The sequence below is a fragment of the Culex pipiens genome, chromosome 2 (genome assembly GCF_016801865.2).
Source record: "Culex pipiens pallens isolate TS chromosome 2, TS_CPP_V2, whole genome shotgun sequence".
Classification (NCBI taxonomy): domain Eukaryota; kingdom Metazoa; phylum Arthropoda; class Insecta; order Diptera; family Culicidae; genus Culex; species Culex pipiens.
In genome coordinates, this window is record NC_068938.1 from 189189565 (window position 1) to 189204653 (window position 15089).

Sequence of the window (15089 nt, forward strand, 5' to 3'; positions counted from 1 at the left end):
ACGTTCGATAGATAAGTGGTTGGACTGTGCATGAAGAAAAGAATCAAGTTTCATACCAGGGAGGTTATTCCTCTCAAAAATCGTGATAAGAATTTATGAACTTTTATTTAAAAATAGTACTTTATGCAAAAAGTTGCAAAATGATGATTTTTTCAACACGAATCGTACACAGCAAAAAATCCCATGGTAAAATCGCTTGCAAAAGCATGCACATCACCTTCGTCAAAATAAACACTTAATATAACACACTGCATGTAAAATTTTTGCAAACACAAAAAAATTTGCAACCGATGGGATTCAAACCCAGCACCAATAGTAAGGACTGGCGCTTTAGCCCACTCTGGTTTTTAAAAACGTGGGTTTTATAGAAAACCTAGATGTATGGGTATCAAAAAATCGGAAATTTTATGCCCTTTCCGATGCCACATAGGTTGACTTGTGAATCGTGAACCGGTTCGGATGCCGGCGGATTTTCCGACGACGTAATTCCGGGTTGGTACGAAATTCCAACGAAAAATCTATTCTAGCGATACAAAGACCCCCAAAACGGTGTTATACCCACTCCAAAATGTTTACTTAGCAATTCTATGGTAATATATTGACATTTAGTTGAATTAAAAGTTTGCAAAATTAAGTTTAGATAAGTTTTATATAGAATTTCCAGAGTTATATAAACTTTTATACTAAGCAGTAAGTAAACTTTATATTCAATCCAAATTATTTTTTTAATCAATCAAGGATGCCTATTTGGAGTTGGGAGACTAGATTTATGGTGATTTGTCAACAAATAACATTATTTATGTTAATTTTTCAAAAGGTGTACAAACTTTTTTTGCACCTTTTTTGATTGCTGTAATAGTATTTGTTATATAACTTTTTATGGAAATCATCTTTTCATGAGCTTTTTATAGCAATAAGTTCGGCATGAGTTTCTGAACAAAACGTAGTACTAGGTTTCTGTCAAACTTCAAATTGTTTACATGTTTCATCACAAAATGTGCATAGGGAGCGTTCTTTTATTACGTAACGCAAAAAATCGGATTTTTAGACCCCCTCCCCCCCCCCTCGTAACAAAATTTCCATACAAATTTTAAAAAATTTGTATGGAGCGTAACACGGCCTCCGACCCCCCCTCCCCCCCAACTGCGTTACGTAATAAAAGAACGCTCCCATAGTGCCCAAGGGGTGTAAATACTTTTTTTACATACTGTACATTTATCCAACGAGACCATGCCAAGTAGAATAAATACAACGGGTGCCAAAAAAATCAAGTTTTGCAGGAGGCAAATGGAAGACCGGCTTTAATGTCAAAATTAGTAAATATTATGATTAGATTACAAGACGAATAAATATAAAAAAAATATTAAAGCTCAACACACCCAAAGGAAAAATATATATCAAAATCTGCAACAGTGGATTTGCTGCAAAAAATGTTAGATTTTATGACAGTTTTTGCAGCAAACTCATAGCTCGTTTTTGCCCGCAACATGTCATGTCAGCAATCTGCAGTTCTCACCAACATGTCAGCAATCTGCAGTTCTCATGTCAGCAATCTGCAGTTCTCACCAACACATATACCCGGGAAAACATCGGGATTTTTTTTACAAAACCGGGATTTTTTTAATTCTCAAGAAAAATGTTAAGATACTGAATAATCGAAATTGATTCATAAGGCCAAATCTAAACACTCAAAATCTTTAAATGCTTAAACAAATAAAGGCGGATTTTGTATTTTGCTCAGAATTGGAAACAGATTGAAAAACAATAACAATAATAATTTTATTCTCTGGGTTTTTTTAAATAATTTTTCGATTATAGTTATAGTTTTTAATTTATAGATGTATAGTTTAGCAATTCAAAAGTACAACTATTAGAGAATTAAAAAAAATTATTAAAAATTTAAGAATTTAAAAATTTAAAGATTTAAAAATTTTGCGAACTAAAATATTTAAAAAATTATGGCATTTAAAATTTTTTAAATTAAAGAAATCAGAAATTTAGAAATTCAAACATACTAAATTTGCAAATTTTCTTAATTTTTGAAAAAAAAAATTAACTCAAAAAAATTTTGAAGTTCAGAAATTTAAATATTCAGGAATCTAACAATTCGAAATCAAAAAAAAATTACAGATTCCAAAAAATACTAGTTTTGAAGTTAAAAACATTTAATAATGGGAAACTGGAAAAAAGAAAAAAATTAAATTTAATATTTATGAAACTTATGTATTCAAAAATACAAATATTTATGGATTGAAATATGTTTTCCAGAAATTTTCATTAATCAAAAACAATAAATGTTAAAAAAAAGTCAAAGTAGTTATGTCACAGACATAACCGGAATGGCGTAGACTACGTAAAGTTTTGAGATGTGGACATAGAGTTTTCCATATCTTAATTTTGAAGAATTAGCTAGATACTTGAAATACATTAACGGAATAAGATCGTAAATGGGAGATGGACCCCCCGACAAGACAGAACTTACACACTCCAGTCAACTCAATCGGACCGCAACTGCCATGTAACCATACTTTGAATGTGTTGGTAAATCTTTGACTAGAAAGCCTTATTTAAACAATGGAAACATCGAATGGAGGAGTGAAGAACGAAAAACGATTTTTTCGTGAACCGAATGAAACTTTGGTAGCATAATGTGGGGGAGAGAGGGGTTGGGGGGGGGGGGGAGCAGCCTCAAAAAGCTGTGCAATCCGTCACCCCCGAAGACCAACATTAGTTCCTGAAAGGCATTTCCCCGACTCATCACGGGTGGGACGAGGGACGGGGAGTGAGGCAACTCCGAAGAGTTGGGAAATCCTCACCCCCTACCACGAAAGATCCAAACGGTCCGGCCAACGAGAGGCTGACGGTGACGACGAGAAGGCGATGCGCGCTTCTTTTGCAGTTCTGGTCCCTCTCTCTCCTGCTGCTGCTGCTCTGGGCTGAGCTTTCCTGCTGCTGCTGCTGCCCGTCCGACGTCTGAGACGTGAATGATGGTCTGAAATCTGGCGCAGTTTCTTATATATGTTTTCGGCCCGCTACTTCCCCTCCTTTTTCGCGACCGGTACCGGTCGCGCTGCTTATGTGATTTTCCCCTCAAAATAGGTACTTGACCTTCCCGTCCGTGAGTGGGAAGCGCTTTTTTTGCTTGCAAAATCTCTGCATTTTGAAAACATTTTAAAACATTGAGTTGTTTTTTTTTTTGTTTTTTTTTGGGAGGGTGATCCAGCCGCACATCGTTGATGTCGAAACCTCTAAACTGGGCCCTCGTCCTGTCACGTCCGTCAGTAGTCTTGTCGTACATTACAACTAGAATCAGATCGGCCAATGAATTAGTACACTTCGACCAAATAAACACTGACGCTGTATGGATCTGACTCTAGAATAAATGCACAGCTGTGTTTTATTCATAAGTCCAAAATGTTCAATTATTCATTTAAGTCCAAATATTCATTTGCGGATAACTACCTAACTTGAATTGAATACAAGATTTAAAGCAAGCTATCCGAAAGCTACTCTTATCTCAAATCCCCGACATGTTAATTAATAGCCAAAAAAAACGTTTCTTTTAAAACCTGTCTGGCTTCTTTAAAAAAATAAATAAAATAAAATAAATGAATAACAGTTCATATTTTACAAGACGTGAATTGAAAAAGAGACGACCATTTGATCGTCAGAATTCCAGTAGATCCTCGATTCGCAACAATGGTCGATACAATCATAATCCGACAACCGTTAGTTCAACAGATCAACGAATTTAGTCCGATATCATTTCACTATTGATTGATCGAGGCTCTATGGAAATTTTGACAAATCAGAATGGTTTTTATGCTACTTGAATGAAAATCACCGATTCTGATAGAATTACTAAATTCACTGTTACTAATTTTGTCCCTAAATAACTAAAGGCAAAGTATAAAAAGTTGATATTTATAGTTAAAATCCTAAATTCTACAAACACTATTTTTTTAAACCCGCATCCTAACCTGACACCCACATTAAGATAGGGAAAAATCACATATGTAGCGGTTCATTGTACAAATGTGATATTTCCACTATCGGAGAACCTCCTTGTCTCGATGACAGCTTACCGGCCATCGATTAAGCCCTGAGACTGCGCCAAAGTGGGTTCTCGCAGCATGAAGTGGTGTCCATGTGTAAAAATGGAAGCTTCAGCAATATACTGAACACTTCGATTTTAATTCCACATCGAATCAAATCATACTCTTTGCCAAACAAGCATCAAACCTATGACACTCATTATGACAAAGCCCAGGGCAATATAATATTAAATATATTTATAATAATATTTTCACTTTATGATTATTTATTGACACTTTATTTATTTGCTTTCACTATCACTTTCACTATTTCTTCGGGTCGTCTAATTTTCGTCGTGCTCCCGTACTTGAAGAATTCCGCATAACTTATCATTGCTGGTTAGAAGTTTCATGTCGAACATGTTACAAACTAACACAACAGTGACACAGAAACAGAACTTCACAAGCTCGGACATTTTTACACGACCTCCCAGTGAATTAATACCGAGCTTTAACTATTTTCATACTACAGTGGACTCTCTGACTGTCGATCTTCTCGATATCAATATTGCTCCAGCTGTCAATAAAATTCGCAGTCCCTTCGAGAAGATTGCTTTGATTTTTCTTTCTATAATTTGATAACTCCCTCTCTCGACGGTCCCTTCAATATTGACAACGAGAGAGTCCACTGTACTATTACCTAAAATGTCCAAAGCAGCTCAGTAAAACTCACTGGGAGCGTTCCACAATTTAGCCCCATCCGGGGGGAGCTTATCCCTTTGTACCCTCGTGTTTGTTTCCTTTGATCAGTAGTCTAGGTAGTCCAACAATGTTCAGCACAAGTTTGAATCGAAAGCAATTGCTTCAACAGCTGAACGGATCAAACTATTGCTTCCCTTGCTGAACTAACTATGCTATAGTTACTAAGGAAACAAAAGGATAAAACATCATGATTTGATGTTCTAACAGGTACGTTCAACTAGCCAGCTGCGAGACCCATCAGCCCGGCCGGGAACCAGTCCATATCTGTCGAGTACAGCATACGGTGTGGTTCACAAAATATCAAATACAGCAAACACAACACTAAGGCTATACATATGGACTGGCGGGATGGAAGCACGTGGACACCTCCCCCCCATTTTAAAACATTGAGTTGTTACAATAGTAAAACTATTTTGCCAACATTGAAAATTTAATAGCAAATTGCTGAATAATTTTCGAATCGAATGGAACCAAAATCGTGCCGAATCGATTTGAGGGAAGGAAGATATAAGCGATTGACGGATGACGCAATATTCCAGGGCCTTCGGCCCGGGTTTTTTGGAATGGCACCCCAGTACCTTCGACAAAGACGTAAGTCTACGTCAATAGAAATTTTAAACTTTAGGAATCAAGAAACTCAACAATACAAATATCAAAAAATTCTTTATAAAAAACATATTCAGAATTAAAAAAACTATTTAAATTTTGAAACAGTTACCTATCACACACGAACAATTCTCAACGAAATCGACCGATTTGGTGCATTTTTATTATTTGTGTTTTTTAACTTGGTTTCCTATGACCAAATAAGTTTAGCAGTTTGCCTGCATTTGTTTGCAGAAATGTAAACCTGCATACATTTTGCTTTGTTTGCGAGTTTGGAAAACTGTTAAACACGTTCGTTTGTCACAGTCTAATATGTCCTTCATTGGTCCATACAATTTTGGCAGCTGTCCATACAAAAAATGTACGGTACATTCGAAAATCTGTATCTATTGAAGATTTTTTCTGATCGATTTGGTGTCTTCGGCAAAGTTGTTGGTATTAATGAGGACAAATCAGAAAACATAGGTATTCAATTTCATAAAATAAGTTTTTTTTGACGCCGAGTTATGAGCGTTTTTTTCTGAGGGGAGAAAATATAATATACAATATTACGCCCTTTTGAAATTTCAGTCTTGCTCCCAACATTTTGAAAATATTTTTTTCGAAGATACCCGAAAATTTCGCAAATGTATTTGTTTCGGAGATAATTCATTAGAAAACGGCTATTATGATGTTAAAATTCAAAATCTCGCAAAAAATGCGAAGATCTATGAAATTACTCATAGAGAATGCAATCGGGTAATAAATTCATCAAAAAAGTTTTTTTATTTTTATAAATTGAACCAACAATAGTAAAATTCAAAGTGATTTATCCGTGAGGACTTCGAATAATTCAGTATGGATTGCAGTAGTAGGGAAAATCAACCGCATTCAACCGTTTGGACTGCAACCGTCTCCGCAAAGCACGTGCTAGCAAACCAACACGATCGATAAATATTCTTGTAACATTTGAAACCGTTGACATTTTGTGACGATTTAAGTTATAAAGCACAGCTACGTAAGGGGTTACATGCGACATTATATTTGTCTATTTTTAATGTTGGTATTGTTATTTGTACCATACGACATTCTGAACAAATGAATTTAGAATGTTTGTTATATCTAGATTAAATTTTCATGTACAAACAATATAATACATAACCCCTTAGAAATCCTGACCGGGTTTGACTCGGTTGAAACGATCCACAGGAAAGTAATTGATGGTACAGTCATCCCACATATTCGGAACACCCACAAATTCGGAACACTTTTGTGATAATTTGCCAATAACATGCCAAATGCAGCTTTTCTGTCGATCCTACTATTTTTAGGACCTTGATTTGGACATTCTCTTGCTGTTTCACTAGTAAAAGTAGTACTATTTGAACAAAAAACCTCATTTCAAGACTATTTTATCCAGAGCAGCAAAACAATGCCTCCAAATTGCCTGTTCCATAATTGTGGGATGTTATTGTGCCTCCCACAATTGTGGAACACCTGAATTTAACTGATATTTTCACAAAAAAAAGTTATCAGACCATTCATAAAACATAACTAAGCTTGCATTTTGTTGGTTTCAGTGCGTGAAGTCATTATTTTGTAAAAATGATGTACTCATTGAGAGAACCAAAGTTTGTTTACATCCGTAAGAAAAAAGTGTTCCGAATTTGTGGATTTCAAGGGTCAAAGTTTTTCTTCAAAAACTTGATATAAAAGTTAAAATTTACAGTTGTTTGATACAGCATTCGAAAGATCGCAAGAAAAGCTTCCAAATGAAGGTAAAAGCGAATCATTAAGTTCAATTATCGATTTTCTATGATTTTTTGAACATTGGCCGATCTGTAAACTGTTCCGAATATGAGGGATGACTGTAATTCGAGTAGGAATAAGTAGATATCATTGAAGTCAATTTCAGTATAAAAGGTACATCTTTACCGCTTTGTGCACTCAGTAGACGCTTAGAAGTTTGATAAAGAAACCTTTTTTGTTATTTTTGGGGATTAGAAATGTTTTCAACGATTGTGTTGTGTATCTTGGGATTTATCTTCATATTAAGGAATCTAATTGTGCTTGGAGGTAAATAATAACTGCTTCGCAAAAATCTCCAAAAACCTCATCTAAAGTGTCCCACCCAGATTTGCACGGATTCGGCCCGGGCAAGCAGTCCTGGGACTTTGTCGAGGTTCGACCCGGTGCGCACATGTTTTACTGGCTGTATTACACGACGGCCAGCGATGAAGACTACTCCGAGCGGCCGCTCATCATCTGGCTGCAGGGTGGCCCCGGAGGTTCCTCCACCGGATACGGGAACTTTGCCGAGATCGGTCCGCTGCACGTGGACCTACGTCCCCGGCAACACTCATGGGTTAACAACACGATCCGTCGGTGGTAAGTTGCTTGATTTGGTTTACTGTAGCAATAAAGGTGTTTTCTAGGTGAACCGTTTCAACGTTTTGTTCATCGACAACCCGGTTGGGGCCGGCTTCAGTTACGTGGAAGAACCTGTGCTGTTTGCCAAGAACAACGCGGAGATCGCTGGCGATCTTGTGCACTTTATGATGGAGTTTTATCAGGTCCATCCGGAATTTTCGAAAAGTCCGTTGCACGTGTTCTCGCAGAGTTATGGCGGGAAAATGGCTGCTGAATTCGCGCTGAATTTAGATCGCGCCATAAAGGAGGGCCGAATTGACTGCGATCTGCGGTCGGTGGCGCTGGGAGCACCGTGGATCTCTCCCGAGGATTCGGTACTGTCGTGGGGTGATTTCTTGCTTAATTTAGGTTTTGTGGACACCAAGGGGCACTTCGTGATTCAGAGTACAGCCGAGGACATCCAGGACCTGATACGGAGCAACCAACACCGAAGGGCGACCGAGGTATGGCGCAGTTTGGAGAGCATCATTCTGAACGAAACGTTCGGTATCGACTGCTACAACGTGCTGCTGCCGCAGAAGTTTGGTGGAGTCGAAAAGCGGAGTGTTGGCGATGACGACAGAGAAGGTAAGGGAGAGTAATTTATCTTAAACATTCAAACTGAATGCGTTCCAATGTTTTCCATATTGTAGATCTCATAATCGGCGAAACCTCCCACTATCACCTCAACCCACCCCAAACAAAACTGGAACGTCTAATGCGAGGAACCGTCAGCGAAACCCTGCAAATCCCAGCACACGTCCGTTGGGGATCCCAACGGGAACAGGTCTTTGAAGCCATCGCGGAGGACTTTATGAAACCGGTTACTTCAACGGTGGAACTGCTGCTAAACAGCACCGACCTGGACGTTATCGTTTACACCGGCCAACTGGATCTGGTCGTTTGCACCCCCGGAACGGTTCGTTGGGTCGAGAATCTACGCTGGCCCGGACGGGAGGACTACCTGGCCGCACCAAGGGTGGGAATGGGATCGCTGGGGATTTTGGAGGGCTACGAGAAGCGTTTTGACCGTCTCGCGATGTACTGGATCAACAGGGCGGGACACATGGCACCAATTGATAACCCGAATGCTATGCAATACATTCTAGACAAACACGTCGGAGCATGAAGGGACAATTTCTCAAGCAATAAATCCTTTGCTGGTAATTCAATTTCATTGTTTCTATTCTAAGACCCGAATTAATCCCCCATCCCCCTCCTTAAACGATCCTCCTCAGCTGTGCCCCAATCAAATCCAACGTAGGCTTATTGATCTCCTTCAGCCCAAGTGTTATAACGATTTCGTCATTTTTATCGATAAAGTTCATCAGATACCTGATCGCTGCCTCGACCTCGTCGGAAGCCGCCCCGAAGGTGTGCTTGATGGAATAAATCCGACTGCCAGCACCGGTTCCGCCGTTCAACTCGTTCGCCGCCTGCTGGTTCCGCACGGTATAAACATTGGTCACCTGCAAAAAAAGGTCAGTCAACCGTGATTGTTATTTTTTGCGCTAAACCAATCATGAAAACGCACCTTTTGCCGCTGAGTTATCAACAGAAACGATTTATTCGCAAAGCTGTGGTACACAATGTCCGTGGGATGGTCACCGATCTGCAACGTTTCGACGCGGTCAAAGGCACTGTCCCCGCCGCCGGAGGACATTTTCCTAACACGCGTAACTTCTGATTTCTCTCTACAATTGATTTAAAATTCGCGAGTCATTCACGTTCGCACCCTTGGGAAATGATTTTTGGGTTATTAATTTTGCACCGCGGATGACCCCACCACAGCTGGAATGACAGACGTCTGTTCGCGCTTTTGATTTTGTCAAAACATCAACAAACTGTTTTGTTTTGAATGCAGCCCAGTGCTAAAGAAATGTGCGCATTTTGATAGTTGTTCTAAAAGCGGTACCGGTACTAGAATGAAATAACACGGTTCATAATCAGGAAAACCCCGCTGTCTTAGCAGTTTAAGTAGAAGAAATTGGGTACTAAAGTCCTATGTCAAAACACGATCAAAAACCATTTCTGATCACTTTTTTTTCATTTTAATGCAAAAAAAATAATGAAAAGACAACATTTTTCGGTGGATCAACTATGGTCCCCTTGGAACGAGCTGTCAAGTAGGAACTTTTCTGTCAAGATAGACCGCGAGGTAAATTTTTCAAATATGATTTAAAAATCTATTTTAAACTCTTTGTGGTCGTACAAAGGGTCATTGTACCACATTGTACTCAGAAAAATAAGCTTTATTGCTGTAAACAATAATATCAGCAATCTAAGCTTCATTTTAGGACCCAATTCTTGAGTTTTTTATCCAGGTTTTGACGAAGAACTTCGTCTTAGGGCTTAATACAGGGTAGCAATCCAAAATTTCGCGAAGCGAAATGAAACACTTTGGTCACCTTCCCCTCTCGGCAAATTAACCCTCTTCTAAGCGCACGCTGGTTGGTTGAACAAACGTTTCCCAATCAGTCAATCGAGTGACGTGAGATTGATGTATCTAAAATCACCCCCACTCTACCTTATAATTTTCGGATCGTCGACGGGCAACAAGCGAATAAGGAGGTATCCAGATTTTTAAGCGAAGATGGCGTTACGAATAAGGCTTTCTAGTCAGAAATTTACCAACACATTCAAAGTATGTTTACATGACAGCTGGACGTTTGTTTGCATCAGATCTCCTATCTCTTTCTAGCAAAAGTTTTTTGTCAGGCGTCTTCTAGCTGTGTTTTTTTACTGACCGCCCGATAAGTCAGCCGACATACTTCGCAGGGTTGTGACAGTTACAGCTCGGTCATTGTTTGCATCAGGACACTGTGACGAGAATTTCGTCATTTTAGGGTTAAATTATATGTTTTTCACTGGGCCTAGAAAGCCTTATGGTGAACGCCCGAAATGTCAAAATCGCACAGTGGTACCAACATTACAAAAAAAGTTTCCCATGGCATGACAGCCACACTTTTTTTCTAATGTTGGTATAATTGCGCGATTTTGACATTTCGGACGTTCACCATTCGTTACGCCATCTTCGCTTAAAGAATTGGATAGGAGAATGGGTGCAAAAAGGCGGGGCATTCGTCTCCGACCTAAATCAACAAAAAGCGGCTCGGTCAGTCCCGAAAATTCATGCTGTTGCTGGACGTCGACGAGAACACATCAGGAGCAAATGGCCTGGAGGCCCGGTAGCAGACGGCTTGGAGGTCCGGGAGCAGATGGCCTGGATGCATGGACACGCCAAGACATGCCAGCCGGCATGAGCGGGAGTTGATCATTGGAACTGGCACCCGCCTGGAGTGGCCGGAGGCCCCGGGGATGTTCCGATAAGGGGACATTTGCGGAACCATAAGAGTTGGGGCAATATGGGTATCAAACTTTAGGGATTTTGATACTGGACATGAAATTTTACATTTTGGCAGAAGTGGCCCAAAGCCTCCGTTATCCAACGTCAAAATAAAATGAGACCATCTTTGAGCAGAAATAAATAGATCTTAAGAATTAACTCATTGGTGATTGATTTTGTGGGCAAGACACTCAAATATTAATAACTATAAAAAAATCATTTACTTTTGTGTCCGAAGTTCTTCGTCATGATGGTTATGCCTGTAGCATTACCACAGCACCTTTTTTAACAACATGGACGAATATCGACGGTAACGCTTGTAACGGTACGGGGGAAATGTCAAACCTATTTGGAAACGCGTGTAACACGCCTGCTCGCCATGCTCGAGCTTATGTCAAAAAATTTCACCAACATGGCGCCCACAAGTCTTTGCATTCGCAACGTGTTCCTCTTTCGACCGCAGCCCAAAACCAACGTTTTCAACAACGTAACAAGGAGAAAAACAGCCGAGACCGACGCTGAACGCAGAAAATCCCCGAGTCTGAACCCGCTGGCTGCTGGCCGGAACACGGATCACAGCTGAGACCGCCACCGCAGTGCGACGAAAACACCCGACTCTGAACCCGCGGCTGCTGGCCAGAACACGGATCACAGCTGAGACCGCTCCCACATTGCGACGAAAACACTCGCCTCTGAACCCGCGGCTGCTGGCCGGAACACGGATCACAGCTGAGACCGCCCCCGCATTGCGACGAAAACACTCGACTCTGAACCCGCGGCTGCTGGCCGGAACACATATGTTTATACCCAGTCACGACGTTCTGCCAGGATTCTAGCAGAGTTCTTACAGAGCTGGATATTCTTACAACATTCTAGTAGAAATGTTCCACCGTTCTAACAGAATTCTGGCAGGACCAGCTCTGTTAGAATATTTCGTGACTGGTTAGGACCTATTCAAAAAAACTCTGGAATTAAAAATAAATTAATTAAATTAAATTAAAAAAATATCAGGCTAGCCGGGTGGTTGGTCACTTTTGGTTGGTCGAAGTCAAACTAAAAGGTGACGAACTGTCACACGGCGCTCACGCACACTATCAAAACAAAAATAATTTAACTCAAAAATTTCACAGTGTCCTGATGCAAACAATGATTGAGCTCGAGCTATTACAGTCCCTGCGAAATATGTTGGCTGACATATCGGGCGGTCAGTCAAAAAACCAGCTAGAAGTCGCATGATAATAAACATCTGCTGGAAAGAGATAGCAGATCTGATGCAAACAAATCCGCAGCTGCCGTATACATACTTTGAATGTTTTGGTAAATTTCTGACTTATGAGAGCTTCAAATTCGGTCATCCAAAAACTTTGAGCACCCCTGACCTAACTTCTAGGTTGTGCCGTGGCCAACATTTACTGCTCCGTCCGACGAAAATCTCGTCTCGAATGCCACCGGGGCTGATTTTTCGGGCTACTTTACAAAAACTTTAAATAAAATTTGTACCAACCTTAACAAAAAAAAAAACTATAACTCAGTTTACAAATAATGAAAAAGCCATTTTACATGATTATGTATTCAAAACACTTTTTAATCATGTTTATTATTAATATTTGTAAATAAAAATTGACACAGGGCTTTAGGACCCTATTTGTTCATCAAACATATTCATGCTAGTACCACTCGATTCTGGTTCGGTATCTTGTTCCAATCCCGCTGCGTTGTACTAAAACTCAGTTTTCGCTGTCACATCTGACAGCTGCTCCGCAGGTCAACAAATTCGTAAACTCATCATCTTTGTAATTTCTGAGCTGCCATAGTTTTCGGATTTTGGACGCTAGAACTCGGCGTGAATCGTTTCCCTGGGATAATTTTCGATTTCTGTAACATCCGCTGCTGTCAGTAAAGTATTTTCAGCGATTCTGCAGTTAAGAAACCTGAGGAAATTATGTACCCAATGTCCAGTGTGAACGCCGGACCGTTCTGGGGCAACGGTCCCAGCCCGGGAGCATTCTACAACTTCCCGGGGTCCAGCGCTAGCGCTGGTGGAGCCGTCTCCGCCCGCAGCGAAACCCCTGGCGAGTTCGGCACGCAGCGTTCCTAGTAAGTATCGTTGGGACTGAATTCCGAATTTGTTTTGTTCTAACCTCAAACTGGCAAGTCATTTACTAACTGGGGTCTTCTTGCAGCACTCCGGTCACCACCGGAACGTCCGTCGTGGGCCTGAAGTTTGCCAACGGTGTCATCATCACCGCCGACAAGCTGGTCTCGTACGGATCGCTGGCCCGGTTCCACGACGTGGACCGTGTCTACAAGGTGAACGACAAGACCATCATCGGCATCGGGGGAGACTTTGCCGACTTCCAGTTCATCAAGCGTCACATCGACCAGAAAGTGTAAGAATCGTGACTAGAGATGAGTTATCTGCTGGTTTTAACGGGCTTTTGTTTCTTCCAGGGTTGACGACATGTGCCTGGCGGACAAGAACGAGCTGAAGCCCAAGTCGCTGTACAACTGGCTGACCCGGGTGATGTACAACCGCCGCAGCGAGTTCAAGCCCCTCTATCTGGACATTGTCGTCGGAGGCATGCAGGACGGCGAGCCCTTCCTGGGCCATGTGAATCTGCGGGGTCGTGCCTACACCAGCAACGTAGTGGCCACCGGGTACGGAACGCATTTGGCGCTGCCCCTGCTGCGCGAGTATTCGGAGAACCCGACGGTGTACGCCGGTCTGGACAAGCAGAAGGCTACCGAGCTGGCCAAGAGCGTGATGGAGGTGCTGTGGTACCGTGACTGCCGTAGCGATCCCAAGTACTCCCAGGCCATCTGCACCGCCGAGGGCGTCCAGGTGGACGGTCACTGCTTCGTCAAGCAGAACTGGAACCTGGCCACCATGATCAAGGGCTACTAAAATCTTATTTTATACATTCTCTCATCGGATATTCATTAAATACAAGAATTCTTTAAAATACAATAGTCGAATTTTTAATAATTTCGTCGAAAAATCCCTGGATTGGTTTGTACGAAGAGATAGATAGTCCGTTTAGTGGAGATAAGCCACAAAATTCCTCAAACTTCACTGCATCAAGGTGCTACTCTCAACACCGCTCTTCTCCGCAACGCCATCTGTAACGATCGGCGTCGGTCCGGCAGAGAACGGCAAATGGTCCCGGTACGTCACGCAGGTCCACACGAGAACGGCCACCGACATCACCACGATAATTCCCGGGGGCATAAAGTTCCCGGTACGAATCCACCGGAAGCCCATCATCGCCGCCAGCAGAACCAGCAAGATGATCTGGATCAACGGAATCGGCTGCTCGATCGAGTTGAAGTACGCCCCCACGCCCAACAAAATGCCAAACGAGACGCCCGCAATCAACGAGGGGAGTGAACCTAGCGAAAATGGGATGCAGCATTGAAAATTACCTTCCTATTGAACCTATTAAATCTCAGTACCTGCTTTAACGTAGCCAAAAATGCCTCCAGCGGCCACCAGGAGGGCGAAGATGATTCCTACCACGTCGATCATGGTTGCGAAACGGGACAGCACAGGTGCCTGCTGTTGCCTTTTTTGCAAAATCTCCCTCCGAACTGATAACAAGCCAAATGCACTCGAAGACTGGTGAAAGTTATTTTGTTTGGCATTCAATATCTGTCTGCAACAGATGCGAACGAAACTGAACGAAGTTGCTGGATTCGGGACGCAAACCAATTGAACGATTTAACGAAGAATGACCGCTCGTTCAGATCATAGATGTCGCTAGTCGTAGCATTGAGACGATGAGCTACACGTTGAAAAATATGGGTTTCCCTAACAAGGACGTAAGACTCGAGTTACACCTTCATTTTCGGGATATTATTTGGTTGAAAGTAAGAACATTCACTGTCTTCACTGTCACTGTCTCGTAATCTACTCATCGATATCTAGGTATTCTAGCATAAGAAAAACATTATTA

At 41.4% G+C, this 15089-nt stretch overlaps 4 protein-coding genes across 4 annotated transcripts; 2 read left to right on the plus strand and 2 right to left on the minus strand.

Moving 5' to 3' along the window:
• The first annotated feature begins 7342 nt into the window (after positions 1-7342).
• On the plus strand, positions 7343-8954 carry LOC120415117 (retinoid-inducible serine carboxypeptidase-like). Its single transcript, XM_039576534.2, has 4 exons — positions 7343-7457; positions 7517-7746; positions 7817-8378; positions 8444-8954. Exons 1-4 carry the CDS (start codon positions 7388-7390, stop codon positions 8917-8919), a joined length of 1338 nt encoding a protein of 445 aa, XP_039432468.2. The 5' UTR covers positions 7343-7387; the 3' UTR covers positions 8920-8954.
• A 3-nt stretch (positions 8955-8957) lies between these two features.
• LOC120415154 (uncharacterized) lies at positions 8958-9612 on the minus strand. The gene is made up of 2 exons (XM_039576589.2): positions 9325-9612; positions 8958-9259 (listed from the first exon to the last, which is right to left on the minus strand). The coding sequence occupies exons 1-2, from the start codon at positions 9451-9453 to the stop codon at positions 9011-9013; spliced, it is 378 nt and encodes a 125-aa protein (XP_039432523.1). The 5' UTR covers positions 9454-9612; the 3' UTR covers positions 8958-9010.
• A 3288-nt stretch (positions 9613-12900) lies between these two features.
• LOC120415152 (proteasome subunit beta type-4) lies at positions 12901-14104 on the plus strand. Its single transcript, XM_039576587.2, has 3 exons — positions 12901-13233; positions 13320-13526; positions 13588-14104. The coding sequence occupies exons 1-3, from the start codon at positions 13079-13081 to the stop codon at positions 14039-14041; spliced, it is 816 nt and encodes a 271-aa protein (XP_039432521.1). The 5' UTR covers positions 12901-13078; the 3' UTR covers positions 14042-14104.
• Positions 14093-14777, minus strand: LOC120415153 (transmembrane protein 14 homolog). Its single transcript, XM_039576588.2, has 2 exons — positions 14590-14777; positions 14093-14526 (listed from the first exon to the last, which is right to left on the minus strand). The coding sequence occupies exons 1-2, from the start codon at positions 14660-14662 to the stop codon at positions 14207-14209; spliced, it is 393 nt and encodes a 130-aa protein (XP_039432522.1). The 5' UTR covers positions 14663-14777; the 3' UTR covers positions 14093-14206.
• Positions 14778-15089: the final 312 nt, after the last annotated feature.